At 43.5% G+C, this 27,291-nt stretch overlaps 1 protein-coding gene across 4 annotated transcripts in view; it reads right to left on the minus strand.

Moving 5' to 3' along the window:
• The window catches only part of LOC144935445 (sodium/potassium/calcium exchanger 2-like), a 58,015-nt gene that overhangs the window by 18,804 nt on the left and 11,920 nt on the right, over positions 1-27,291 (minus strand). For 2 of the 4 annotated variants that reach the window (XM_078862084.1, XM_078862088.1), the window contains exons 3-5: positions 7,681-7,737; positions 1,970-2,084; positions 1,284-1,337 (exon numbers count right to left, since the gene is read on the minus strand). In XM_078862084.1, the coding sequence (XP_078718210.1) occupies positions 1,284-1,337; positions 1,970-2,084; positions 7,681-7,737 (226 nt within the window). The remainder of the gene's footprint in view (positions 1-1,283; positions 1,338-1,969; positions 2,085-7,680; positions 7,738-27,291) is intronic. The other 2 variants (XM_078862086.1, XM_078862085.1) reach the window with 2 other exon arrangements.

Genomic DNA, 27,291 nt, shown 5'->3' on the forward strand with positions numbered 1-27,291 from the left:
TGTTATTTCAACTGCCGTGCCTGAACCGAGGACTTCTGGAATCGAACACGAGACCTCTGGATTGTAAGTCTCTTGTGCTAACCATTATACCATGGCACTTTTTACGTATTTAAGTTTTTTTTTATAAATGCTTGTTCGTGACAAGAATAGTATTTTACAGAGTCAAGCTTAAAAATATATATGGGCATATAACATTTAAAAGCATATGTTTGAAATCTCTCTTTTTTTTCGCAAAGCTTAGGTTTTAAAAGACTGTGAAAAATACTGTGTTTAGAATTACATGGCGATAATAATCATGTTCCAGTTTTAAGACAATTTAAAGTCACGTTTAAATACAATCAACGATGTTGCACAGAGCTGTAATAAGGATTTCCAAAATTCCATGACAACGTTAGAAGATAACACATACCTTTTGGTAATGTTTGATGTTAGTGGTTTTGAAAAACATAAACAGAAATCTAAAAAGAAAATGAAACAAAATGAAAGACATAAACGTGAAACTCATAAACACAATGCATAAAATAAACATACCAGGAAAACATTTCCAACCGCTCAAATCGTAATAATAATATTTGTAATAGCAAATAATAGGAATAAGATGGAAAGACGGGAGATTTGGGAACAAAAATCAAAAGCCCTGCCAAAGCGCACAACGATGCACACCTCTGCACGTCAACAATCACTGTGGGATAAAACGCAGCCAGAGCACATTTTAGACATTTCCATACAGAACCTAATGGGGCAAAAAAATGTCAAACGCTTTCACGTGAATGAGTGGGAACAGGCGGAAACCCTGCAGGGTTGGAAAGGAGTGAAATTAAACCCGAGGATGCTCAGAAACATCATCACAGTGAATGGCAACAAGAAGTCATAATTTTACACGTACACATGTACAGTTGTCCACACAAGGACATGAATGTAGCATACACGTGTGTATATATATACATACACGTATGTATACTTTTTACACACACATGCGTGTACGTATGCAGTAGGCAACGAGGGAACGAATATTTTTATTTGTTAAGTTCAGCAAAAACATTTGCGCTAAGTTGCGGTAAGCTATGGCGCATACAAAAAAGCGGGTCCCTGTCCAAAATCGGTGTAAATAGCATGTTCATGCAAAGGTGGGGGGCACATTTGTTAAGTCTATTTCAGTATTTACAGTGACATTTGCGCACATGCTGTGCCTATTTAGGAGGCACTGGCATCGTGATGGAGGGGGCTGATCTTTAATGGACCTTCCGAATGTCATGCAACTGGCGGAATGCGCCTGCAATTACCTTCTTTTGCGATTGAGTCATAGAACTTCTCATTGGCGGCGGTCCCTCGGATTTCTGTAACGATGACACACGGCAAAGCTAAAGGTTCTCAAAGGGCACGTGTGCTCCCGGCACGTAACACAGCTTGGCCCGAGGCCACGTTCACAGCTGCGTTTGTGCATCAAGGGTCGGCACAATATCACCCCCGTCTTTGCGCGTGTAGCACGGTTGGCCACGTACGGGTGCGAAAGAAGTTCAACAGACATACATACGTAATCCTAAAGCTTAGTCAAACAGACAGACAGACAGGGAAACGTACAGACAAAGGGTGACTGAATGCATGGATGGGGTGAAGCATGACAGACACATAGAACACAAGTCCTCTGTTGGCTGAAGGACCTAAAAAAAAAAGAATGACATGTCAAGGTTTCAACTTGTGTAGTTTTAGTGTTTATACTTAGGTGCACACTGCTAATTTTTAACACACGATCTTCTTTCTCGGCTTGCACTCTTGAACCTATTTTGTGCTTGTGGGGGTTTTGAGAAGCGAGAACACGGCCGCGCGCACACACACACACACGAAGTGCGTCCCCTCTGTGGTTTTTTTGTGTGTGTGGCCACTCCGTGAAGTTAGCCCGGCACGGCCACGGAGGCTCTGCGGGCGAAGTGTGTGCGAGCTTTCGTCGTGGCCCGCTTGGGCACCTCACCATCGCCCAGAGGGTCCAGCGTGTACATCATGAGCTGGAAGAGGCTGTTCCTCATCATCTTGCTGTAGCGCACCGTGTTGGCCTCTTCGCTGCGCTTCTTTCGGCTCTTCCCCTGCTGCACATCCACACACAACGGGCGCGCACGCCATTCAGAATGAAGTGAGTCGTCTGTTTACTGAAATACAGATGCAAGCCCTGCCACTGCTGGCAGAAGGGCCTCCATGAAGAGGGAGCTCTAGAGAGCTGCTCTCTAGAGGGTATTTGGTCTACTCTTCCACGCTGGCCAGACATCCTGGAAGAGATGGGAGTATCCACCACACTGTGACCTCGCAACACGTGACCTGCAGATCGACTGACTGTGGTCCACCCATTTTTACTGCTGGTTGGACAGAGTGTTTAATGTTAATGCATGATCGTTTAATGGTAAATATGAATGAGGGTTCATCCACTGCTGTATGTAGGCCTCCTCCAATGCTGTGTGAGTTGTCATGGGGGTTGTGTTGACTATACTTCACCATGCTGGTCAGTGCAGGATGGTAAAGGGAGGTGCTCAGGACCGGTTCAGATATCGCCAACTGATGTTAGCCATGACTGGGAATCCAACTTGGGTTACAGTGAGTTCATAGCACAGTGCTTGTATCGCTGCACAACTGTCTACTCCCCACATTGATGATTCATAATAATAATACTGAAAACAAAAGCAACAACTCAAAACAGATATGGCTAATGAAACAAACGTTGGGTTACCAAATGTTTTTTTGCAAGAATATTCCATCTAAACTATGGGGACCTGTACAACTCAAAAAGCAATATAAACACTCGCTGTGAGTGGCTGTGGAACATTATGGGTAAATTAATATATCAGCAAAGCAAACTCTGGGCCTGTTCTAACCGTCTGGGTCTCATCAACAGAGCCAGGCTTGTTAAATGTATGTAGATGGATCATTTTAGTCTGGAAAGCCAATAAGACAATGGACTGAATAAATGTTTTATGTGTATGTATATGTGGAGACTGAGCATTGAGTTTTGCTTATATATGCTTTGACCATAATGCTCCACAGTAACTCACAGCGAGCATTATGAGCTCTAGGGTAGGTACACTGCGCAGAGGCAGGTGCATGTATCTCTGAGTGACTTCGCAATGGAGAGACGCCTTGAGCCACGCACACAGTAATACCCTTCGGATGTTGCCAGAGTGCTCATTCTTGCCCGAGAGTGGTCACCATCTTATAATCTTCCACATGTGTAGATCTTTGAGAAACCCATAAATATGCCATATTTTAAAATAACAGAAAATCTTTCGAAATAAAAGGCATCCTCATGGGGGAGGCTGGACATTTAGCAGAGTTTTAAATACTTTCAAACTGAGACTAAACAAATTGTGTTTGGGTTCCCTAAAGAGTGATGTTTTGGTGAGGATATGCCCAAGCTTTACCATAAATCTACTGCAGCCACAACATTATGTGGCTGCCTTACCAGCCACTCTGTTCATTACATTGCAAGTGAATATCCGTGCCCATGATTTAACGCAGTAATAATGGGCTTCCGGTTTATTTCCTACTTACCCACATTTAAGTTGGCAAGGTTTATTTCGTCCGGCTATAAATCGTTCGGGGCATAAATCGATTGAGTGACGCTTATTGCAAAAATCAAACACCTGGTGGGGCTCAACTTGTATATTCACGCGGTGGGGAGAGCGGCAGCCAGGCCAACCACCACCCCACGTTTCAAATAAGAGACGGTGGCTGTTTTTTTTGTGTGTGACCCCTAGCCATTCCTAAACTCTAACAACGACAGTCGCACACAGCGGTGGCGTTAGGCATAACCAGAATAAAGAAAACATCTTAAGGGACTAATCAGCTCCAGAGACCCTGGATTCATGAAAGATTTGGGGTGCACCAAATGTCAGCTCAAATTTCAGTTCCCCATCGACATGAAAAGCCAATACAGAAACAAATGCTGTGTTCCCACATCGACTCCATCTGAATATAGTTAAAGCCACAATTTTGCCCATATTTGATTATTGTGACACCATCTACCGCCTAGCTTCTTAACCTTAAAACGTCTCGCTCTATTGTACCACTCCACTCTTCGTTTTGGCCTTGACGTTGCCCCCCATAGAACTCATCGTTACAACCGGTACACTAACTCAAATCTGTCGCCCATGGATATCCAGAGGGACCGTCACTGGGCTGTATTCATCCTAAAGGTTCTCTTAAACAAATCTGCCAATTACCTAAAGGCCCACTTAGTTCTTCTAACGCCCTCGCATAGCCTGATAAATGCCTCCTTAATTTCCACTAAAAATCCCATTTGCTAAAACTTAGTTTGGTAAAAAAAAAGTATTTCTGCATTGCTGCTCCACGTTTCTGTAATACCCTAAGGGCCACTCATCTGCAGCTTGATTTCCCTCTTCTTCCCCCACAGTCTTATTTCCTATTAAACAAAAACAAAGAGCTTACTTGCGCCTGTACCTCACTGATTCTGGCGCCTCTTGCGCTTATTACATTCGCCCTGGCTTTTGACTCGCGTGCGTCTTGTTTATGACCTTTAAATACCTCATTTCTTGTGCCATATCCCTCAAGGACTTTGTAATCGTTCTCTGCAATATTGACCTTTTTGTCTTGTTGCTGCTGCTGCTGCTGTGCTCACAACACCACGGGTCTCCCATGTAAAAGAGCCAGAAAACTGTCTAAATGGGATCATCTGCGTAACAAATAAAATCAACTCAATATTACCTCTTGTCATCTCACTCGGAACTAGAAATAGACAGTCCCTCCAGAAAAACGCGATTATGCGATCGCAAGATTCCACGCAAAATCAGCCAAAGTCCGCATATTTATGCGGGGGGCGCGTTTTTTCAAATACGCCGCACTTTCGCCGCATAAATTGCAGATTTCCGCGCGCAAAATATGCGGGCTTGCATGATTTCATAATCCCCGCATTTTCGTTGCAAAAAGTCACATATATCTTAGCAGAAAGTTGAAAAATGTTGCGTTTACTTCACACAAGCGCAGCCATTTCCCCTGTTGCCATGGGAACGTTATGAAGTGACGTCACTCATTACGCGACATCATTGAAAAGCTGCGAACCCCGCGATGCCAATGAAACCATGATGAAGAGTTTATGCAACTTTACAGTTGTAAGATTGCACTTTTTTGTTAGTAGTATGTAAATTTACATTACTGTAAGACTGTACTGTTACTGTATTGCTTACGTTACTGTGCACTGAAAACACTTATTTTAACAGAAGATGTCTGTTTTGTATAGCTACCTCTGTAAAACAGGAAGCACACATTTAATTTTTTAATATTTTATTTATTCATTTTTACAGAAGTTGTAGCATATTCATTTTGTAAAGCTACAGAACTTGTTCGACTCAATGTTTTGTAAGTTTGAGCCATCTGTTTGTTAAGGTCTGAAATAAAACAAGATGAGAACTTAAATATTCCCAGCACTTTCTGTGATGTAGTATGCTTGCTTATCATAGGAAGTAATAAGAAATGACTCTTTACATTAAAGTAGTAGCCTAGTGAATAGGGTGTTGGGGGAATCACTTTTTTTTCTCTTTTTCATCAAACCGCAGTTTTTGCAAGTTCCCGCAATTTTTGCAAGTTCCCGCAATTTTTGCAAGTTCCCGCAATTTAATCGCATAAAATTGCATAAATATCCCGCATATTCTATCGCATTTTTTAAGAAAACGTGCCGCATAATCAACGATTTTTGCCCGCAACAATCACCAAAAAACTCCGCGTTTTTCTGGAGGGACTGAATAGAAAGGTGGGGGCTTTGCTTGGGCCTCCAGCGCATACGCATGGGTGGGGGGGGGGTCGGCCCTGAGGGGGGGGGCAATGCCCCCCACCAACCGGGCACACTTATTAATTTATTTTCAATAGTTTACAATAAAGAATTGTTTAATTTATTTATTATATGCACCCGCAATTCCTAATGTGAGGGACAACGTGAACCCCTGTCCCTCCCACAAATATAGTGGTCATTATCAATGGCGGAGCCAGGATTTTCAGGTAGGGGGTCAACCCCTCCAGCAATGAAGAATGATAGAGGAGTTGTTAGTGAGTAAGGACTTGTCCCTTGCTTTTTATTCGACGCGTGTACGGCAATAGCACAGCCATCGATCGAGGGTCGAATTCGAACCGCGTCGTGTGATCGGCATCGCGCTCGCTGAAGTCGTGTGCTGTATACGCAACTGCGCACAATTCTGTGAGTCCCTTATAACCGCTTTGCCGTTACTTATTGCCAATTATGGACTCAGACTATTGTCCTATCTTCTCATAGAGTCCCTGGCACTGGGGGGACACGTGCCCCCCCCACTGGCTCAGCCAGTGGCCATTATTCACCAACGTACAATTTCAGTGTTACCGGGTCACATTTATTTGTTATGCACAGATTCATTAAATAATTTACCCATGGATGGACCTTGCAAACACCAGTGAATATCTCTCACCTTGTAAAAAGCACGTGTATTTACACAATTCTATCGCTGTCCCTCGTTATGCAGGAAGTTCAAATACTTACCCGTAAAAGTCGGACTGAGCAATAGAGATTTCGTTTTTCTCTCGTAAGGTTCTGCTTGAGTTGCATGACCAAATGTTTTTTTGAGTGTTTTAGAATGAATGAGCTAATCTATCTCAGGGGACAGTTAAGAGCAAAACCAGTGATGATTGGCTGTGAGCAGCCAACCATAGGTACTGCATATTACCTGCTTATTCTCAGATCAACATAATGTACACACATTATGTATGTTGATTAACTGTGAATAACCCAAGTAATAATAGATAATACATATTCTCAGATTAACATGATCTGATATTTGCACCTGATATGTTTATGTGATGATATCACCTTTACCCTGTTTAAGACCGAAACAGGAAGACTTCTTCACAATTATGGCTATCGCCTGATGAAGCTGGTTGTAATCACCAGTGAAACATCGTACTGAAATTGTAAATGTGCTTAAGAAGTAACAAATTGGTGCATTTTGTTGACGTGACAAACCTTAATCATTGGCTGTGTCGTGTGGTGGTGAGTTTAACGACACATTTAGATTGATGCCATCTAACCCCAAAAAAACATTTATCATGGATAATGTTGGTCACGAAAGCCTGCGTGTTAAACTGAGTGATTGTGTAACGATTGCTTACCATCCTGCCTTATTATAATGCTGAGAACGACTCGAAAGGCAATTTTTTAAAGGTGCCATTAAAAGTTCAGACATACATAACGTCGACTGCTTTAACTGCCGAGTAGAATTATAGAAACGGCATGTTCAGCATGTTTCATGACTTGTATGGGTAAATATAATTGCAAGCACCGAGCGCAAGGTCGTTTCTTTTTTTGGGGGTGGTGTTGATGCACTCACAGTATCATGAGACCGCACCCAATCACCTTTACTCTTCCAAGGCTCTGGGTGTCACTGTGTGCGTCTCAGGCTCAATTGAGTGACATCTCCGAGTCCACAATCGGGTACTAAGTTAATTTTAAATTGCGATTTTGATGTTCGGGTTCACCACAATGACATTCAAGTACGGCTGCACAAGATCCTCAAGGGCAAATATGAACTCGCTTCACGTGTGGGCGTATTTACAAATATCCCACGGATACAAAAGAAAAAGACCCCTTACAAAACACAGGCGCTGTTACCGTAGTTACAGAATCTTGTTCGTTCCACAGGCTCGTGATGGACGCCTCACCTTGAGACGAGTCGTGTCTGTGGGCTCGGAAAGTGGGTCCGATGAGCAGCCACTGGCCTGTTAGCATGGACCACAAACACCCACGTGCATGCAGGCACACACGCACACGCGCATGCCAAAGCGCACACACGCATACTTTTATAGCGCCATACATCACTCTATTCAAAAAAGGATTCACATGAAACCACGCACACATGAGTAGATAACGAGATGCTCTGTGGTTGGTAGAGGTCCTGGGTTTTGATTCATCTGAGAAATCTCCCATGTTGTCTGCCAATATATTTCCGTACTTTAGTGCCTCTGTGCATACGACTGATAGCTGGACAACCCCAAAAACTATTTTTTTCATTAAATGTTGCTCAATGACGGCTGCTTAAAATGCTAATCCGTGTCATATTTTGTGTTGTTTCGGCGGGAGTAAACATTGTAAAGTGTACGTTAAAAAGCACAATTGAATGTTCGTAACCAGTATGGGGCCTTGGACAAGGCATATCGCGAAAAAGATGATGGCTGATGGGCAAGACTGGTGACAGAATAACAGCCAAAGGAGGGAGCCCACAAGGATTACTGCCTCGGAGATGGATATCAGCTTATACGCAGGAGTGAGATGGAGTGTAGCATTGCAGGACTTGAAGGTATGGCGACTGTGTGGGGAGACCTTCATTCAGTGGCTGCTGATGATAATGATGACGAAATAGAGTGCAAGACAATATGAGCCGGTGATTTGAAAACCACAGCTTTCAGAATATGGAGAATTTGGAATAAATTCACCCAAAGTTTAAAAAAAATGAAACATCACACCACAACGACCAAACAGTTTCCCGAACTTTAAGCGACCAAAAAAATCCACAACTCACTCTGCGCACACTCAACGACAACCCCCCCCCCCGCATAACCTTAACAGGCTATTGGGGCAAGTGCTGTTAGCAAGCACCTATGAAGGCCGACACAGCACTACGCCCGGCCGCCTTTGTCTCCCTCGTGGCAATGTTTACACATCGCACCAGGCACTCATTTGAGGCCTAGTTGTTCTAGGGGAGGCCCAGCACATGTTCAGATAATCGTCGCTGGTGTTGGTGGCCTTAGGCGGGAATCGAACTCGGGTCACTTTGTTCATAACGCAGTGCGCTCACCACTGCAATACCGCTCCCATATGCACAGGCAAGCGCGCTGACATACACACACATGAAGAATATGACGCTTGTAAACGTTGAACTGAGTAAGAGGTATTGAATTGGGGCCTGAGAATGATGAGGGCTTAAAAAAATCGCATGTTCGAATGTATTGACTCACCCTTACAGACTGAGTAATCCATTTGGAAGGCAGTCAAATAATATTAGCATGTAATATCACTTAAACCCAGTCTCAACCCACTCAGGACTATAATTAGTTTCATTCAAGGTAATATATAAATCGCTAAAGAATGTTACATGAGGTTAAATAAATAAATAACAAAACGAATAAACGTAAAGAGAGAAATTATAAATATATTATGTCCTGCTGATTAAATGGAAATTGGTGGGGGGGGGGGGGAAAGACAATGCTTTCATCTTCTTGGTTCTTTCGGTAAAGTCACGTGGAAGGGAAATAATACAATAATAAAAATAAAACATAATAAAATAATTATTATATTTTATTTTTAGTATTTCCCTTCTACGTGACTTTACCGAAAGAACCAAGAAGATAAATCCCTGCAGTCACGAAAGCTTTAAATCGAAATGTAATGCTTTATTCTTGTTTGCTATTTATGACAGAAAAGGCTACGACGATTGCCAAGATGAAAGCTGGTTTAAAGGAATGTTTGGTGTCTCTTGCAAGCAAAAACATTGCCCTCGAGGGTCAGTTAACCCGTCCTCGCACAACAGCGGCACACAATGGTTTATATACAGTCGAGCAAAACGTTCTGTGTTTAAGTGCAAGAGAGATGGCATTCCTAAAGTCCCCGAGCGAGGAAGGCACACTTGTGCAGTGGGCAGTGCCAGTCGTGGCAAAAAATGCGTTTCGGTAGACATTGTACTCGCCATTTCGTGTTTTGGAGATTGCGCCTAAAAATGGAATTTGGGCTCGCAATACGTGTGTACTACGACTATTATACTATATTTTTCCCAGGTAAGGTCCACTGAGCTATGCAGTTCTTTTTCAGTAGCGGTCAGGCCACAAATGAGAGCTCAACGAAGTGGCTTATCATGTAGAAATGTATAGCAGCGCAAATACTCTAAATGCACGGTGATTCTAAATGTGGAGGAACAAAAAAAACAGAACACGCGACCACGGTGGAGAGAGAGACACAAACTCCAAACATACAGGAGGCAGCGTCAGATTAACGATTGAACCCATGACCTCCTGTATACCAGGCGAGGTAGTTAACTACTGATGCCCACATGCCCCCCACCCCATCCCCAACAGCGTTTTGATGAATTTTCACGATCACGGTGGCAATTTAATTGAACCGTCTAACATTGGGGGAAAGGCTGAAGGGGGCTGCTTTCCAAACTCTTATCGTCAAGGCTTCAGTTTGTTTAATGTTGCCCCCCCCCTCCCACTGCTGAGTTTTTTTTATATGAACCCAAACTTTCAAAAGGTCACCGCAGAGTTGAATTCGCTTAAGATGTAATTCTGTTTCGTCTAGAACGTTTACATCAAGCTTGTATTGTTTCTACGGTTTTACTTCGTTGGATAGTTTTGTTTGCTCCATCAGGATATGATTTGCAAATAATGTGCACAAATTGTAAATAAATGATTGCTCTCACGCCCGTGATTTTCACGCGTACAGTAATGTGATCGAAACAACCGGTTCGATAGATGACGCAATGAGTCGTTGATTTTCAAAAAAATTGGCTTTACCCTTTCTGGCAATAAAAAAAAACAGATGTCAAGATGTTCAAACACCTAATTTATACCTATTTCAAGGCGTCAAGTCTGCTTTAATCACACACACCTGTGGCAAAAATGCAAACAAACATGCTCTGATAATATACGCATTAAATTTCGATTTAAAGCTTTCGTGACTGCAAGGATTCATCTTCTTGGTTCTTTCGGTAAAGTCACGTAGAAGGGAAGTAATACAATAATAAAAATAAAACATAATAAAATAAGATAATTCTCACGACGTTTCGTCCTCACCTGAGGACGGCTGCTTCCGTTGTGGCCGAAACGTGAGAATTATCTTATTTTATTGTTTTATTATTATTTTCCTTCTACGTGACTTTACCGAAAGAATATACGCATTGATACTGGCAAAAAGGTCTCATCGATGAGTCCTTACATACCCAAGCGACCTGAGTTCAGGTCACCAAACCATACCGTGACCACCGAAGTGATTGTCTGGTCAAACAACCCACGCGGAGGGGCCTCCGTCCAAGCGCTGGATTGTTGGCAAAGGACTGAAGAATATTGTTCGTACATTATTTGAGCAGCATTCTAATGCTGCTTGTGTCTTTACTACTTTTCCCCCAAATGCAATTAAGGGGCAATTATAAGCAAAGCGCTCTTTTATACACTCAACCTGCGCGGTTATTCTACGATAATAACGAAAGCAATCAAATTCCTTGTTTCATGGTACCTTGGGAAGAATAAAATTAAAGTTTGCTAAATAAATTACTTGTTGTACTTCGGCATACACTTACAACTAGTCATGTGTTAAGTATAAAAACGTATTATCGCACACGCTACGAGTCGAGTCCATTACGAATGCGCACTGATCACACCACACTCTCAAGTTTGTTGTAAAACTGGCTCAGTTTCGCCCTCTAGCGTCATGCGGCGATAACCGCTTTTGTTAATTCCTTGAACGCATTTCTTTTTTGTTGTTTGGCAACACGTCGATCAATTTGTCCGGTTTCTCCATGGAGTATATTCATAAGAGAGACGCGACCTCATACTAAAGTTGAACTTACTTTGGATCAACTTCATGAGAGTCAGAGACAGATGGAGAGAGCTAACACATGAATCATTTCAATCGTAGTTGAAAAGCCTACCACGAGCTGGCTGGAACCGTTCCACGTAATGTCCCATTGCATCAGATGCTACAGCAGCTATAAAATAAGGTAAAGGCGCGGCCCTGCAATTGCTTGCTCAAACCATTGCGGGTGTATGGGTCTCCACTACAGAGGGAGCCTCTAGAGTGCAATCAAATCCTATCTTCTACACTGGCTAGACATCCTTCCATAGCTTTAATTTCAACAATGTTGTTACCTAAGATAAATAAACGTTTCTATCTGTGTGCAAATGGCTCATGCCCGTCACATGCATCAAAACAACGATCGACTTGTATCTCAATACACAACTTTTTTGTTCCCTTATCAGAGTAAATTTTCATTCATTGCGTCCCAGTTTTAATCGAATTTTGATATTGTAATGAGATGCAGAATCCATTCAGAATCCTCAGAGCATTGCCACCCTGATATTGAAGTATGACCCACGGATTTCACATCACTTCTTTTGAGATCCTTGCAATGATCCTTTTATCCATAACACATGGGGGACACTTGAACGCATGTCCTGCTATCAGAGATATTTGTAGCTATTTAGTCATCCATGACTGGGATTACTCCATCAACTCCGTGCATTTGAGAACTTGGTTGAATCACAGGTCGCAGAACCTCAGGTTCAAACCCAGGATCTCAGCAGTGGAACCTCGATGCGATGATATTTCTGAGCACATCCGCTCACCTCGAGGCATCGCTATTTGTATTTTTTTTTGCTACGACGTTGCAAAGTGATGAGAGTAAAAGTAAGAGCACGAGGGTTGTGTTGTGTCTATGCGCGTTGTTCGGAAAACAATGGAAGGAACCGGAAAGAGAGGAAGACCTAACAGAGAATGCGTTATGCAGTCTATTCATAGTCTCAAGCCGCACCTTACCATAATAATAAAAAGTGTGCCGTTCCTGGACCCCCCCTCAACCATTATATATACGGAGTGGTATCTCTTGTTATCTCTCATTTACTTGATACAGCTGTCGGGCTGTGACGGTTCCACCTGAAGACGGAAGCTTGTGTTGCCTACGAAACGTCGTGATTTTCATTTTTTATTTTTATTTTACTTTTATTAATTTTAATTTTTTACCTACGTGACTTTACCGAAAAAACCTAAGAATATAGAATGGTTTAACGACCACATCAGAGATTGGTGTCAGAGAGATGTGGCACGAACTTGAGCACATTCGCACAAGACAGAGGAAAATGGAAACAAATAACGATTGTGCAGTGGATATCTACGGAATATCTGCCCATGGATCGCGTTGATGATGTTTGTTGAACTTCTTTCGTAGCCAACCGTGCTAATCGGAGGTGTTGTGGAAACGTGTTATTTTTGTTTAGTGACTGACATTAGTTTGGTTCGACTGGGCAGGTTTGCAAGCAGAGGACTTGAACGTGTTGTCCCAAATACATCTCGACCCCTGAACCACACGCCTAACACCCTACCAGTGTCTTGTGGGCACGGGTTGTGGGAGGGCCCGTGACCCGGGCTGGGACAAACACCGCCACTTCACGTGCGTTGGGGAGGCAAGGGGGAGGGGAGCTACATTCAGACCGTGATGATGCTTACACTTTCCTGAAAGCAAGACAGAGAAGACAGCTTCAGCTAGCAGGAGGCTGCTCATTTTTTTATTTTTGGCACGCATTTTCACCTCTCGATGAATATTTAATTATAAAAGCAACGGTGCCATCACGATGATGAGCGATGTCGACAGATTATTTTTTATATATTTACGCAAACCTCTGCGGGCCTAAACTATGACAGTAATGTGCAAAATTGTTGCGTTTATGCCATCAAAAGGTGAGGAGATGAGCAATAAATATATTTGTAACACGCATACACGTGTAAAAAAAAAAGAAAAATAAATAGTCGTACACGTCTTACAGTAAGGTTATCTCCTCCACGTTAACTATTTTTTTTAATAACCAACATACAATAGGCAATTATCTAATCGCCGATATTCATTCCATCTTCGCATCAACGAAGAAACACCCGCCAAAAACATTTTCATCCCACAACTTAAACGGAAAAAACCATCCCCAAAGGTTAAATAACTCAGTGGTGTGCAGTTTTCAACAAAGTGGCCTTAGTCTGTGTACTACTGCAAGCGGCGCCTCACGAGCCATTAACTATTAATGCGAGTCCATAAATAAAGGTACCTCTCTCTCTCTGTCCGCGGTATCTTTATTTATTTATTTCTCTATTGCCCACATAAAAGATGCCAAAACGTTCCCTGGCCCTGCACTGTAAATGTTTGTATGGCCACTATTCCCGCAGCAAGATTGCACTCAGCCCTATTTGGCTTCAGTTGATGATTCGTCTTTTTTCTTTCTTTACTCCCGACACAACTTTACGGGGGTGTAGTGGTTAGTGCACTCGACTTGCAATGCAGAAGAGTGCCCGCTGGTTTGATCTCCAGGAGCGGCAGTTGAAGCAAGGGGCCGTCCATAAATGACGTCACGCGATTTTGGACGATTTTTGACCCCCCCCTCCTCCCCTCGTCACACGGCGTTGCAAAAAGTCAGACCCCCCCCTCAAATGACGTCACAAAGCTCTGACCCCCCCCCCAAAACCATATTTCTATTTTGAAAATAAAACATGCTTCAAATCGCTTTAAACTATTGTCATTGTAGTGCGTATTTAATGTGGCGCTGCACTCTGATGTTGTAGGAGAGAACACGTATTAAAAAGGAGGTGTTGGAAAGCTTAAATTTAGCATAAAATTCACTTGCAAATATTCAACGTCTAACTAAAACTGCAGATGTTCAGAATATTACATTGAAATCATCTCATAATTATAAAATATTAAAAGTAATTATAACTATAAAAAATACTTGAAACTTTGTAGTAGAACGAAGCAAAATGGAGAGTACAATTTTAACAATCATATATTAATTCCACGGAATGAAAAGCGATTTGAAGCATGTTTTCAAAATAGAAATATGATTTTGGGGGGGCAGAGCTTTGTGACGTCATATTTGAGGGGGGGCTCTGACTTTTTGTGACGCCGTGTGACGAAGGGAGGGGGGGGTCATAAATCGTCCAAAATCGCGTGACGTCATTTATGGACGGCCCCTTACCGTAGGTGCTTCTACTTGGAGGTGTTTGCCAGTTATATAATTTATCAGTAGTGTATCAGAGTACACATACCGAGGACAGCTGCTGAAAGCAGCCCAGGATCAAAATTATTATATCGACAATCCGACCAAGAGAAGGTTGGGGTACTTCTGGAAAACCGAACTTTTTCATCAAAAGCAACACATCAATGTGTATAAAGAAGGTTTTAATAAATTTTACATATTTTTTTCACCGACTATTATAGATTATTCATAAACAAAGACAATGGAACAAAAGCTGAAAAGTGCGCAAAGCACGGAGGAGGTGCGTGCTTGACATGACACTGAGAGACAACAGCGAGCGGCATTCGCCACCGAGTGGCGGCGACGTCACCACGGCGCCCGTGCCAGGCCAGGTGCATGTTGATGCCACGTGAAGCGTCGAAGGCTCGCTGCTGGCAGGAGGCCAGGGGACGTGACCCAGCAGATGTCACGGGGTTGACTTGACTGAGATGACTGGCAGATGCACCAGCTGGTGACCCCTGCTGTGCCACCAGCTGTTAAGAGGTACACGTGCGCCAGATAACACATTCAAGGTGGAGGAGACTTCGCATTGACCGGCCACTTGACGAAGGTTGTTGGCAAGTGGCCAAAGATGACGACGGAGGGACTTCCACACCGCGAGACCATGGCATGAGATCACGGTCAGGAGTGAGACCTTCATCCAGCAGTGGATACATCCACGGCTGGTTACGATCAAAGTAAGTGGCTCACGGTCAATGTGTCGCGAGTGAACGTTGCCTGTAACGGTTGCCCTTAACGTTGCCCAAGTGCCCTCACTGCCGCTATGAATTGAAATCCCTTGAGGGGCGTGGTAATGATGGGTGTCGCTGATTAATGACGTTGTTTTGTGCTGGGTTCTATGGTTAACGTAGTGAAACGGAGGTAAGTTTTAGTGAACCCTCTGCCCTGTTTCCCCTCTCACGGGTAAACTATTCAGAGCTAGGAAATTTTAAAGTAATTTCAGTGGCTCTCTAACACTCGACACTACTTTAGCACTAAATTTAGTATGAGAAACAATGATGAATGAAATGTCCTAATCCACTGCGCGAAATGTTTTAGCATTATAAATCCGATATTATTATTAACTGAAAATACAATGAATGTGATGACTTATATGATGCAACACAAGTAAATAATATTTATATTGTTTTTGCACATGCAAAGACAAAGATTCCCCATATAGCTTCAACATACTTTTGGGCCAAGTGTTGTTAGCGATTAGCACCTATGAAGGGCCTTACAACACACGTGGGGGTGGGTGGACAGCAACACGCCCGGCCGCGTTTGTCTGCCGAGTGGTAATATTTACACATCGCACCAGGTCCTCATTTCAGGCTGAGTCGATCTAGGGGAGGCCCACGACCGGTTCACATAATCATCACTAGTGTTGGCCATGAGCGGCAATTGAACTTGGGTTGTCGCGTTCGTACTGCAGCATGTTAACCGCTGCGCAACCGCTCCCGATTTTTTGCACACATACGCAAAGGTCCCCCTTATAGCTTAAATATGCTGGCTGTCGCTTTTTCTGCGGTGAGCTATTGCAGAAAATGCTTTTGAGGCAGGCATGAGAGGAGGTGCCACCTTTGAGGTGCAAAAAACCGTGACATTTTGGAGAGAAGAATATCTAATAGTATTGGTAGAGGGGAGAACTACATGCGAATGCATGTTTTGGCCGGTGCGTTATTCTGCAAATGACAAAACCTGGGAGATTGAATGTCCCCACAAAGACTGGTTTTCCCAGGATTTCCCAGGGCAATTGCATCCAAACGAAGACGTCCTGGGAAAACCAGAACGAACGGGTGGCAACGCTCCACACGAGCATGGCTTGGAACCTGGTCACATATCGTCGTGGGTCTTGCGGTGATGTCAACACCGCACCAGGAGGCATTTATTATTTTCTGACTTTGGCCACGACTCACACGTGTCCATGCACGCGCGTGCGCGCACACGCTGTGGGCATCCCACAAGCGGTGTGTACGTGCAGACACGAGAGGCAGGAACGTGCACTTGAAGGGCAGAGCACGGAACTCTGTGTGACCACGTGTTATTTATTTATTTGCTCGCCCACTTATTTTCTCTCCCCGCCCCCCTCTCTCTTTACACACGGCCACCTCTTTAATGATTTATGCTCAAAGGACGAAGCGAGGTCAGCCTTAGCATGAGCTCTGCTGGAGCGGTTATTTGATCCGAGTCTGATACGTACGTGCATGTATTAACCTCTGCAATGTCAATGGCCACTGTATTTACTACGCTCGTCAGCAGATACCCTGTTTTTTTGGCGGAGAATGCTGGCGTCTGCCTTGGACAAGAAAACATGTTTCGGAGCCAATTGTTTTTGTTTTCTTGGGAGAAAGTTCCTGTTCTTTTACGAAAAGTATCTTTTTTGTCGTGGTTGTGGCTGACGTACAATTAAAATGGGAGCTCAGGGCAGCACGAACCAAAACCACGCACTGTCACGAATGCAATTATTTCGTAGAGATGAACATTCTGTAAATGCTTCGATTTGTTCACGCTCGTCGGATCAACATTCAAATATTGGGTCCAAATGTTCTACTCGCATATGATTAATAGAAGCAAGCCTGGCGCCGGTGATGGCTATGCACGTGACCTGAGATCCAGCACTGTGGATAGTGGATAGTTGATGGATCGCACCACAATGTTGTGAAACGCCCTTCCCGTGGGTTTCGAGGAGCTGCAATACCCTCGTTCGCCAGGAGAAGGCGGTACAGCGAGCGGACTAAGGGGCCGTCCATAAATGACGTCACGCGATTTTTGACGATTTTTGACCGCCCCCTCCCCTCGTCACACGGCGTGACAAAAAGTCAGACCCCCCCTCAAATATGACGTCACAAAGCTCTACCCCCCCCCCCCCCCAAAAACAAAGAAAACATGCTTCAAATCGCTTTAAACTATTGTCATTGTAGTGCGTATTTAATGTGGCGCTGCACTCTGATGTTGTAGGAGAAAACATTTATTAAAAAGCATATTTAATTAAGTAGAACGTGTTGTCTATATTTATTTAAAGTTGCGCATTTTGATGTGACGTCACATTTCTCAACCCCCCCCCTTCGTCACATCGTCACAAATGTCTGATCCCCCCCTCCCCCTAGGTGCGTGACGTCATTTATGGACGGCGCCTAATCGCCGTATGCAGAATTCTCCATGCTGCATGCAGCAAAGCTCAAACTCAGAAAGCGTCTTGCTCCTAACCAGTGGTTATTCTCGCTTGTTCCACTCATATCGATGAGTGCGGCACAACCTCAATTAAATCCTCATCATGGAGCATTCATCATTATCAGCCATGCCCTATCCACCGCTGGATGAAGTGCCCCTCAAGCCAATCACCATCTCGCAGGGTCTTGCGAGATGCAATAATAAATTCATCTCCTGCACGCGAACGTATTTAATCACTCCATCTCCACGGTGGACGTGCACTCGGGAGCAGACGTCGCAAACGGGTTTTGATTCCTTACCCGTACCCGGCCGCACCAGGGTCGCAAAGGGGTACCCGTACCCGGCCGTACCCGTACCCTACCCGTACCCGGCCGGGTACGGGTATCGGGTACCTGATTGCGACCTCTGGGATGAAGCCATGTTGCAGGCGCGGGTGGGTTGATTCTAGGAACTTGAATTGTGAGAAGAGACAAGACGTTGGGAAATGAGTGACAAACAGTTACTCACCAGTGACTCACGGCCTACCCGTGCCCGGCCGCACCAGTGTCGCAAACAGGTAGCCGGGTATCGGGTAGGGTACGGGTATCGGGTACCCGGTTGCGACCTCTGCTCGGGAGTCATCTTTCCCTTAGGTGCCACTCGATCGCTGGACATGATCCCTTCCAGCGATGTGTCCGAGCTGAGCCCACACTTTACTTTGCGTCACGGTCAATACGATGGCTTAAAGTTGCGGCAGAAGCATTATGGGTAATATTATGAAGCATTATGGGTAATAAAATGTAAAAGTGCACTTGCTTCTGCCTCTCCCTATAAAAACCTACAACGTTCTTAAGTCCAACAGCGTCGTGCCTTTCCTGACAAATTGTATCAGACGTGTTCACAAAATCCCCATAGCGCTCGTCTCATTACTACCATTACGCACAGCTGACTGCGTACGGTGCGAAAGAAGTTCAACATACGTACGTACATACATACAATGGTTTCAGTTCCCACGCCTTCATTGATTCATCCGCGCGTGTTGAGGATTCGGCCTCGCAGACCGTGTTCAACCACCACACTTGCAGGTCAAAACATTTCCAGTTCTGCTTCTCCCCTCAAACTGCTCGTCTTTGGAATTCCCTCCCAACTTCTCAATTTTCCCCAAGTTCATTTAATAACCTTGCTCAATAAAAAAAAACTCCACGTAAAAACTCTTGTCAATTGCAGGCTGCATGACGTCTCCTGCCTTTGGACCCTTTGCCTGTGCTCAGCAACAGAGATTGACCATCAAACGTAAGAACCTCTTTCACAAACACCAAAACTATCTCCCTCTTTTTGGTGCTCACATTTCTGAAGCAGGTCGTCATCATCATGACTCGGGCGGCGTCTGCGAGTGCACTAATGTTACAGCCCACGTAAATAATTGACATCCCTAGATGCCAGGCAAGGGACATCTTTTGAGTATGAGGAATGGGATTTGCATTCGCTGCAAGCCTCAGCACTTTGCCGGGGCGAGGAGTAACATTAAAAACATCGAGTGATTGTTATTCACGACGCCTGCTGTTAGTTTCTCCCACCGCGTGCTGCACTGCGCTGTCGGAGTTTCCACGGTGCGCATTTGTGCAGCGGCTTCGCGACAGATTGGCAGGCTCTCTCTCCCTCTCCGCAGTCTGTACAGCCCTGCTGCTGCTGGTGGTCCTCGACTGATTCTAGATTTGAAGCTTTCGTGACTGCAAGGATTCATATTCTTAGGTTTTTTCGGTAAAGTCACGTAGGTAAAACAGCAAAATTAATAAAAATAAAATAAAATAAAAATCACGACGTTTCGGAGGCAACACAAGTCTCCGTCATCAGGTGAAACCGTCACAGCACGATAGCTGTATCAAGTGAGAGAAATTCCAAGAAACAGTATTTGTATATTTTTATTTTACTTTTATTAATTTCATTTTTTTACCTACGTGACTTTACCGAAAAAACCTAAGAGTATGAATCCTTGCAGTCACGAAAGCTTCAAATCTAGAATTTCTTCTTCTTATTCTTCTTCACCACAAAACACCATACACAGTAAGAATATGGGTCCTCGACTGAGTTTCAGCCGAGCAGCCGATTCCTGGTGCGAATGAAATCCATTGCAAGCGTTCGGTTTGATGTAATCTGTTTTGTTTCGTTACAATGGGCGACACTGAAGAGGCTCGTTATTTTTCGATTTAAAGCTTTCGTGACTGCAGGGATTCATCTTCTTGGTTCTTTCGGTAAAGTCACGTAGAATGGAAATACTAAAATAATAAAAAATAAAACATAATAAAAAACATAATAAAAAACTTATAATATGTAATTATTTTTTATTATGTTTTATTTTTATTATTTTATTATTTCCATTCTACGCGACTTTACCGAAAGAACCAAGAAGAGGCTCGTTATTCATACGGCAACTGTGTGGTGAGCATTCAAAGATCAAATATCGGAATGTGACCTTGCCCAAAGCTGTCGACGTCACCACGCAATGCAAAGGCTGCCTACCCTATGCTGCAATCATACCCTGTGTGACGTCACTTTCATTTTTATTTCTGTCTATTACGAAACAATATCGGTGTAGGCCACATTTCTGGAACATGTTTCACCTTTTGAACATCCGTGGTGCGTCATGATTCCTGTCACCCCCAAACCGCTCCAACGATTTCATGAATTGACGTAAGTCGATTTAAGAATGTTTTTTTCGTTGTGTCTTTTATCCTGTATCGTTTGTATTTTTTAAAAAAATGTCTGTCTAATTTGTTCGCTTCATTCGCCAATATGTAACTTCATGGTGTCATGTCCATATACTCTGCATGGACGATAGATAATCCATTCTGACCCGCACGATTCTATGCACGTATGATGAGTATAACTCTCAATCAGAGCTAAAATGATTGGTCGATTAATTTGATGAATTGACAAAAAATTGGAATCAACTACTCTTTTTACACGCTTTTATTTAACTCACTCTTGTCTGTTGTTGTTGTTGTCGTTGTCGTATCATCAAATCTTGTAACTCAATTTTAACCCACTTCCCAATATGGTGTCGACTGCAAACTTGGTATAATTATGTCATACTGATGACAATACTATATTCTATCATTAAAATAAAAAATGTAAATCATCTTTTTTATATGTTATGTTTCGCCTTGGCTCTAATTGTCCACGCTCAACTGACATTGCCTGTAAATCACCACGGTCCCTTACGTTATGGCAAGCCTCGGGGCCACTTCATGGAGTCGTGGAGTTCTGCCATTACTCGTAACGGTACATTTCATTAAAGCGTGTTTTTAAAGAAGTGTTTTTAAATATTATTTTTCTCGTTGATTATTCAGGCCCCCTACAAGATACGGCCAGCATGACGTGCTGGACGATGCACATGACGTCACCAAGTCACACCCATCACCTCCCGTCCAGCGGCACACGTGAGAACAGAGGTGAGAGATTGATTTTACAACTGTGTCGAGTAATCGAGGAAATGCTTGGTAGAATAATCGATGACTAAAATAATTGGATAGCCCAACTCGACTAAAATAATCGGATGGCCCAACCCGAGTAATTAATTAATCAATACATTGTCAAATACCTGGTAAATGCCTAAAGTGCTACATGACACGATTCATCTACACCAACCTACGTTCGCCGTATAATTTGCAATATTATTTCCGACACAATTTAAAGTGTGCACTTATGTGCTCTGTCTTCCTGTCGGCCCATTTATGCAATCAATAAATCCATACATTTGCTGAATTCATAATCACCAGATCTCTCTCTCTCTCGACGTGAATTCTCCTTAAATGGTCTTAATGAGTGGAGGGCTCATGGGACAGCATCCTTCAGGAGAATGAATGGATTCAGGATGCCCCTTTAAAATATAGATGAAGTTATCTGAATGGATTATCGCCTAGTTCTAAAGCTTTGATAACGATTATGATAATTATTAACATTATTATCCTGACTCTGATCATACAATTACAATGATCCTTTACCCAGTTTAATGAGTTTAAAGACTCTTTTTCAGTAGGATCCTGACATTTAGATGTTTGGCCAATTCACTTTGTGAGTGGCATGTGGAAGGAAATCTGAGTCGCAGGAGAAACCTCACGCATCTGTGGGGATAACTCTTAAAGCGCCGCAAAGAGCAATTCAATCTGCACATAGACCACAGCCATTGAATCTATTCCCAGATCGAACAAATTGCTGTGCTGCCATCTCCTGGTCATCTCACAACCAAGGTCTACAACGCTTAACACATTTAGTCACTATAATTAGTCAGTTTAACACGTAGGCTTTCGCGACTAGTGTTTTATAAATATTTTCAGGGTTAAATAGCGTAAATATTTATACATTTAAATAAAAATAATTACGCGATCTAACATGTTAAACTGATGTTTTGATCGTGTAAATGTTGTATATTTACGTGATCTAACCCAAAACACCTTTATTATGGATCTATTAAAATACTGAATGTTTGCTCTCTCGGAGGAAACTGAAATACAGCACCCGGAGAAAATCTTTGCATGCTACGGGGTGGCGCTCAGCACCACCATATTCTTGCCACTACACCACCCGGTTATTTCCCAGGCAGGCAGCCAACCACGTGCAATACTCACCAGGCTCCACTCTGCTTAGCTTCTGAGATGTGACACGTTTGGTCACATTCAGGCAATGGTCCCTACCGTGATGTCTGTAATGATGATGATGATCACGACCATGAATGAGCTACACGAGGTCGAGCCAAAGGGGCTTTGCTTAAGGGCGATGTGCAACCTCCCAACACGTGTGATAATGTGAAACCCTCATCACGAAGACTGTATGCAGAGAACCGAGATGAACTGCAAAGTATCATTGTCATTTCTTTACAGCCTGCATGGTCTAGGCAGCTGCCCCGTGGTGTAATCGTTAATGCATTGCACTTGCAATCCAGGGGTCGCCGATTCGTTCTCGCGACGTGGGAGTTGCAGCAATGGTGCAAGTTTCTGAAATCCCTCGTCCGCGTCTGTCCGCCCAGCAGTTTACCGTAAATGGATGTACAACATTCAGACGCTGTCTTCTCGACAGACCTGTTCTTCACCTGAGGACGGCTGCTTGCGTTGTGGTCGAAACGTCGTGAGAATTATTATTTTTTATTAGATTTTTATTATTATTTTATTATTTCCATTCTACGTGACTTTACCGAAAGAACCAAGAAGAAGGACGTACCACAGTTAGTCAATCGGCAGCTCGCACGTGGGTACTCCTTCCAAGATGCCTGGCTAGCGTGGAAGAGTAGACCAAATACCCAATAGAGGGGCTCTCAAACGCTCGCTCTAGTGGAGTCCTTTCTGCCGGCAGTGGCATAAGCAACCAATTTGCAGGGAAGTGCCTTTACATGAATCAAAGGTTCCGTAAGCGTTCGGTGCGCGTGACTGTGACATGCGAGTGAGGCAGCATCGTGTGTTCAGTCATTGTCCCGTGAATAAACGGGAAGGTCACCAGAGTTCATGCTATTGCAAGTGACAAACACAGTTGAAATGTAATTTATGTTATTGAGAAGGCTTGTGATTTTAATTTTTTTAGATAGCAGCTCCTGTGTTGCCATTACAAACCTGAACGCTTCAATTCCAATTTGCATTGATGAAGCGCATCCAATTCAACTGGAAATGTAAGTGCACAACGACCAGACAAAAAAAATTAAATGATTGATTGAGTTATGTAGTGTATATATATGTACGTATATTAACCAAAGTGAATTCCTGCTCAATGAGCATTACGGCAGTGCTCATCTCTGGTTTACAGCCAGTGATGGCTGCTACACATTCCAATGGCGGGGGCAAGTAATTCCATATGACTTCCCTACAAAGTGTTACTTGTTTTATCGACCATAGAGGAATCATGTTTTGAGTCAACCCCCAACTAGGATTTGAACTCGCAACATTCCGACATGTGAGTTCACTCGATTGTCAAGCCACCAGGCCGGTGATTATGATTTGATATAATAAATAACAACACAGCATATCCTATCCCGTTACCTTTCTCGCCTGGTATCCAGAAGGTCATGGGTTCAATCCCAACACTGACGTCTGTATATTTGGAGTTTGCACGTTCTCGCCGTGGTCGTGTGGATTTTTCTCCGGGTCCTGCGGATTTTTCCTCCACACTTAGAAGCATGAGTATTTGGCTGATATAAATGCCCACGTGAAAAGCCACTTAGTTGAGATATAATTTGTGGCCAGGTCGCTATATAGCTCAGTCGGCCTTACCTGGTAAAATAAAAATACCAAGCAGTCTAACACAAAACTGAACCTTACAATTGCTATCACACTTCATTCAACACCGAGTTACAGAATTCCTCCGTGGCGCGGACCGTGAGTCAGTGTGCGCACTGCACTCAAACACCCAGAACGTGGGCAAATCACACGGCATGACAGAGACAGGGTTTCTTAAAAAAAAACGGTCCTAATAATATCACCTTTCTCGGAAGGTCAGCAGAAAATCCCCCGAAACAGCAGGGTGTGAATTAATCTCACTCCCTCAGTCCCCAATGCGTCAGATTTGGTGTACAGCGTTGGCTGTACTTGAGAAAGTGTCCCGGGTCTTGCAGATAGGCAAGAAAACAGATGACGCGTGTGAAAATCTAAGTGTGGTTAGATCAGCGATAGGACGCTGGAAGCCCACGCCTAGGACAGCGGTGGACGCACAACCCACGGCCTCTTCCACTGGTGCCACAAACTCCCACAACGATGTCCCCACCGATCGCGAGCGGAGGACGAACACGCATGCCCGTATTTGTCTTTTGTGTGCTTTGAGCATCGCTATCTGCCCGCAGGCTGTTGCGAGGAGCTGGCTGAGTCAGCCTCAACCGATACTGGCAGCCAGCTTCAATAAACAACAGCGCAAGCTGTATCCAAACAGTCCAGTGAAGCAGTCGAGCATGCGGAAATCCTAAATTCCGTATTGATTTTATGTTTTCGAGCGGCATTTGTGTGCAGTACGCACACACTGGGCAGGCACCATCTAGTGTAAATTATCATAAGCATTATTTGTTGGTGCGTTATCAGTGTGACATGCTCATCATTATTATCAGCCATTATCAATCCACTGCTGGATGAAGGCCCTCCCCAAGCCGTCGGTTTCTATCACGACCCTGTAGTTATCCACTTCCCACCAACATAGGGCTGATTTCATTGCTCCATCTCCTCGGTGCAGGTACTCTTGTAGCTGTTAAACCCATTAAATGCCACTCTGTAACTATTTTTGACTGTTGGCCACCATTCCTTCTTGTCATTATGTCCTACTCAAGCCCACTTAGTTGTATTAACAGTCAATATGACGTCCATCACCTGCTTACGTTCTATAATAGATGTGTTTATTTTTTTTGTCCTTTTATGTAATTCCTAATGTGCACTTCTCCGTGATTTTTCGCACATCTCAGTTTCCCCCCGTTAGTTTTGTGACAGGCTGTGTATGAAATTTGAATGTTATTTTCAGCAATTTTCTGCTGATGCGTGCGATTCTTTCGCACTTGCAAAAAGGACTCAAAAATAAATATAAACAAACTATGCAGTTCTAGATTTGAAGCTTTCGTGACTGCAATGATTCATATTCTTAGGTTTTTTCGGTAAAGTCACGTAGGTAAAACATTAAAATTAATGAAAGTAAAATAAAACAAAACTATACAGTATCAAGCAAGAGTGTGATCTATCTTCTACTGGATAAAAGCCTCCACAATGTTTTTCTGCGTGAATAATTACAATTTCAGCGATAGCACTATATTATTAAATATATTGCAGCAATTAACATGACTATGACACTTACACATACACATTATGAAACGTGTTGAACATTCACCCTCTACTCCATTACCGGGAAAAGCATGAGGGAAAAGAACCTCAAAGCAGTAAAAAATCAAATCCCTGCCAAACCCATAACATTGGATATAACGTGGGGTCCTAATGTCGAATAATCTTAAACAGATTTATCCGCTAATCATCCCCACTCAATTATTTGAGGAAATTCGCTCCGCTCTCAATGTTTTTGAATTCATTCCCTATTCCTTTAACCAGTCGAGAAAATGTCGCGAAAATTAATATACTTCCAATGACTCCATCTCTTTTGAATGATTGCAACCCATTTCTTACTTTATTCTGCAATTGCACTCCAATCATTATTCTGCTATTTGGTGTCATAAGGTCCCTGCTGAGAGTGATTACGCCTCATTGACCTCCCCCAAGGTTAAGGGGCGCCGAGCTCTCCGTGACTTCTATAAATAGTTCCTGGCTATGGTGGCCTGCACGATTCGCTTCTGGTCGGACAACAGCTGCCATTCCACTTAGAAATCCTGGGAAGAAAGGATGGATCTCGGAAGCCTTGATATAATCAATTCCCACTCTAAAGACCAACCTACTTCGGCCGGTATGGATGGGGGCATGTACCTTTTTTGGGTGCACGGGATGTCCTGTGGGGGTGCACAAGCTGCTGGGGCACTATGCACAAGCAAACTAAGAAAAAAAACTCATCGGGCCCAAGCAGCTCAAAAGGGCCCTTAATTCATGACAATAACAGTGGTGCATCAATTATCATGTCAAATACAAATTCTAAAAAAGACATAACAAGCTAATTAACAAAAATATCCAATGAATCTCTGCCATCATTATCCTGTCTGGATTTCTGTCCTCTCATCTCACGACAATGCTGTTCTTTATCTACATTTCTCCTATCTCACTACATCTATATATATATTTCTATATCTCGACTTTAGTGCAACTAGGATGTTATACATTTATCTTGCACAACTCCTCCTTTCGTAGTTTGATAGAGCCAGCGTGAGCTGACCCTCAAAGAGGAACAGCAATAACGTTTTTTTATGTGTTTACGTTGGCCGACACACTGCAAACTTTCTAAGACCTAATCGTTTCGGCCACATTCACGGCAAAATTGTCTATACGTGCCTCGAGACTTGCAGTATCCTGGGGGCCTTTAGGTGTGCCTTGAACTGAACCTCATCAGTCGTACTATGGGTCCAGGTTCCGCAGAAATCAAATGAAACCAGTTGGCCTGTGGCCACACCCGCGGCTCTAAAGGAACGCAGCCTTCTGCACATATTTGACTCGACGCTTCTGTTACCTTAAATCGAGAGCAAATTCAAACATTCAACCTCTGTAGGCCTTTGCCGCTTATTCTTTAGGACCTGCCTCCTAAGGACTTACCTCTTTAGGACCCGTTCCTTCCTCTTTAGGACCCATCCCTTCCTCTGTAGGACCTTCCCCCGCCTCTTCATGACCCGTCCCTTCCTCTTTAGGATTTGCCTCTTTAGGACCCGTTCCTTGGCTCTGTAGGACCTTCCCCTGCCTCTTCATGACCCGT

The sequence above is a fragment of the Lampetra fluviatilis genome, chromosome 13 (assembly GCF_964198595.1).
Source record: "Lampetra fluviatilis chromosome 13, kcLamFluv1.1, whole genome shotgun sequence".
Taxonomy (NCBI): domain Eukaryota; kingdom Metazoa; phylum Chordata; class Hyperoartia; order Petromyzontiformes; family Petromyzontidae; genus Lampetra; species Lampetra fluviatilis.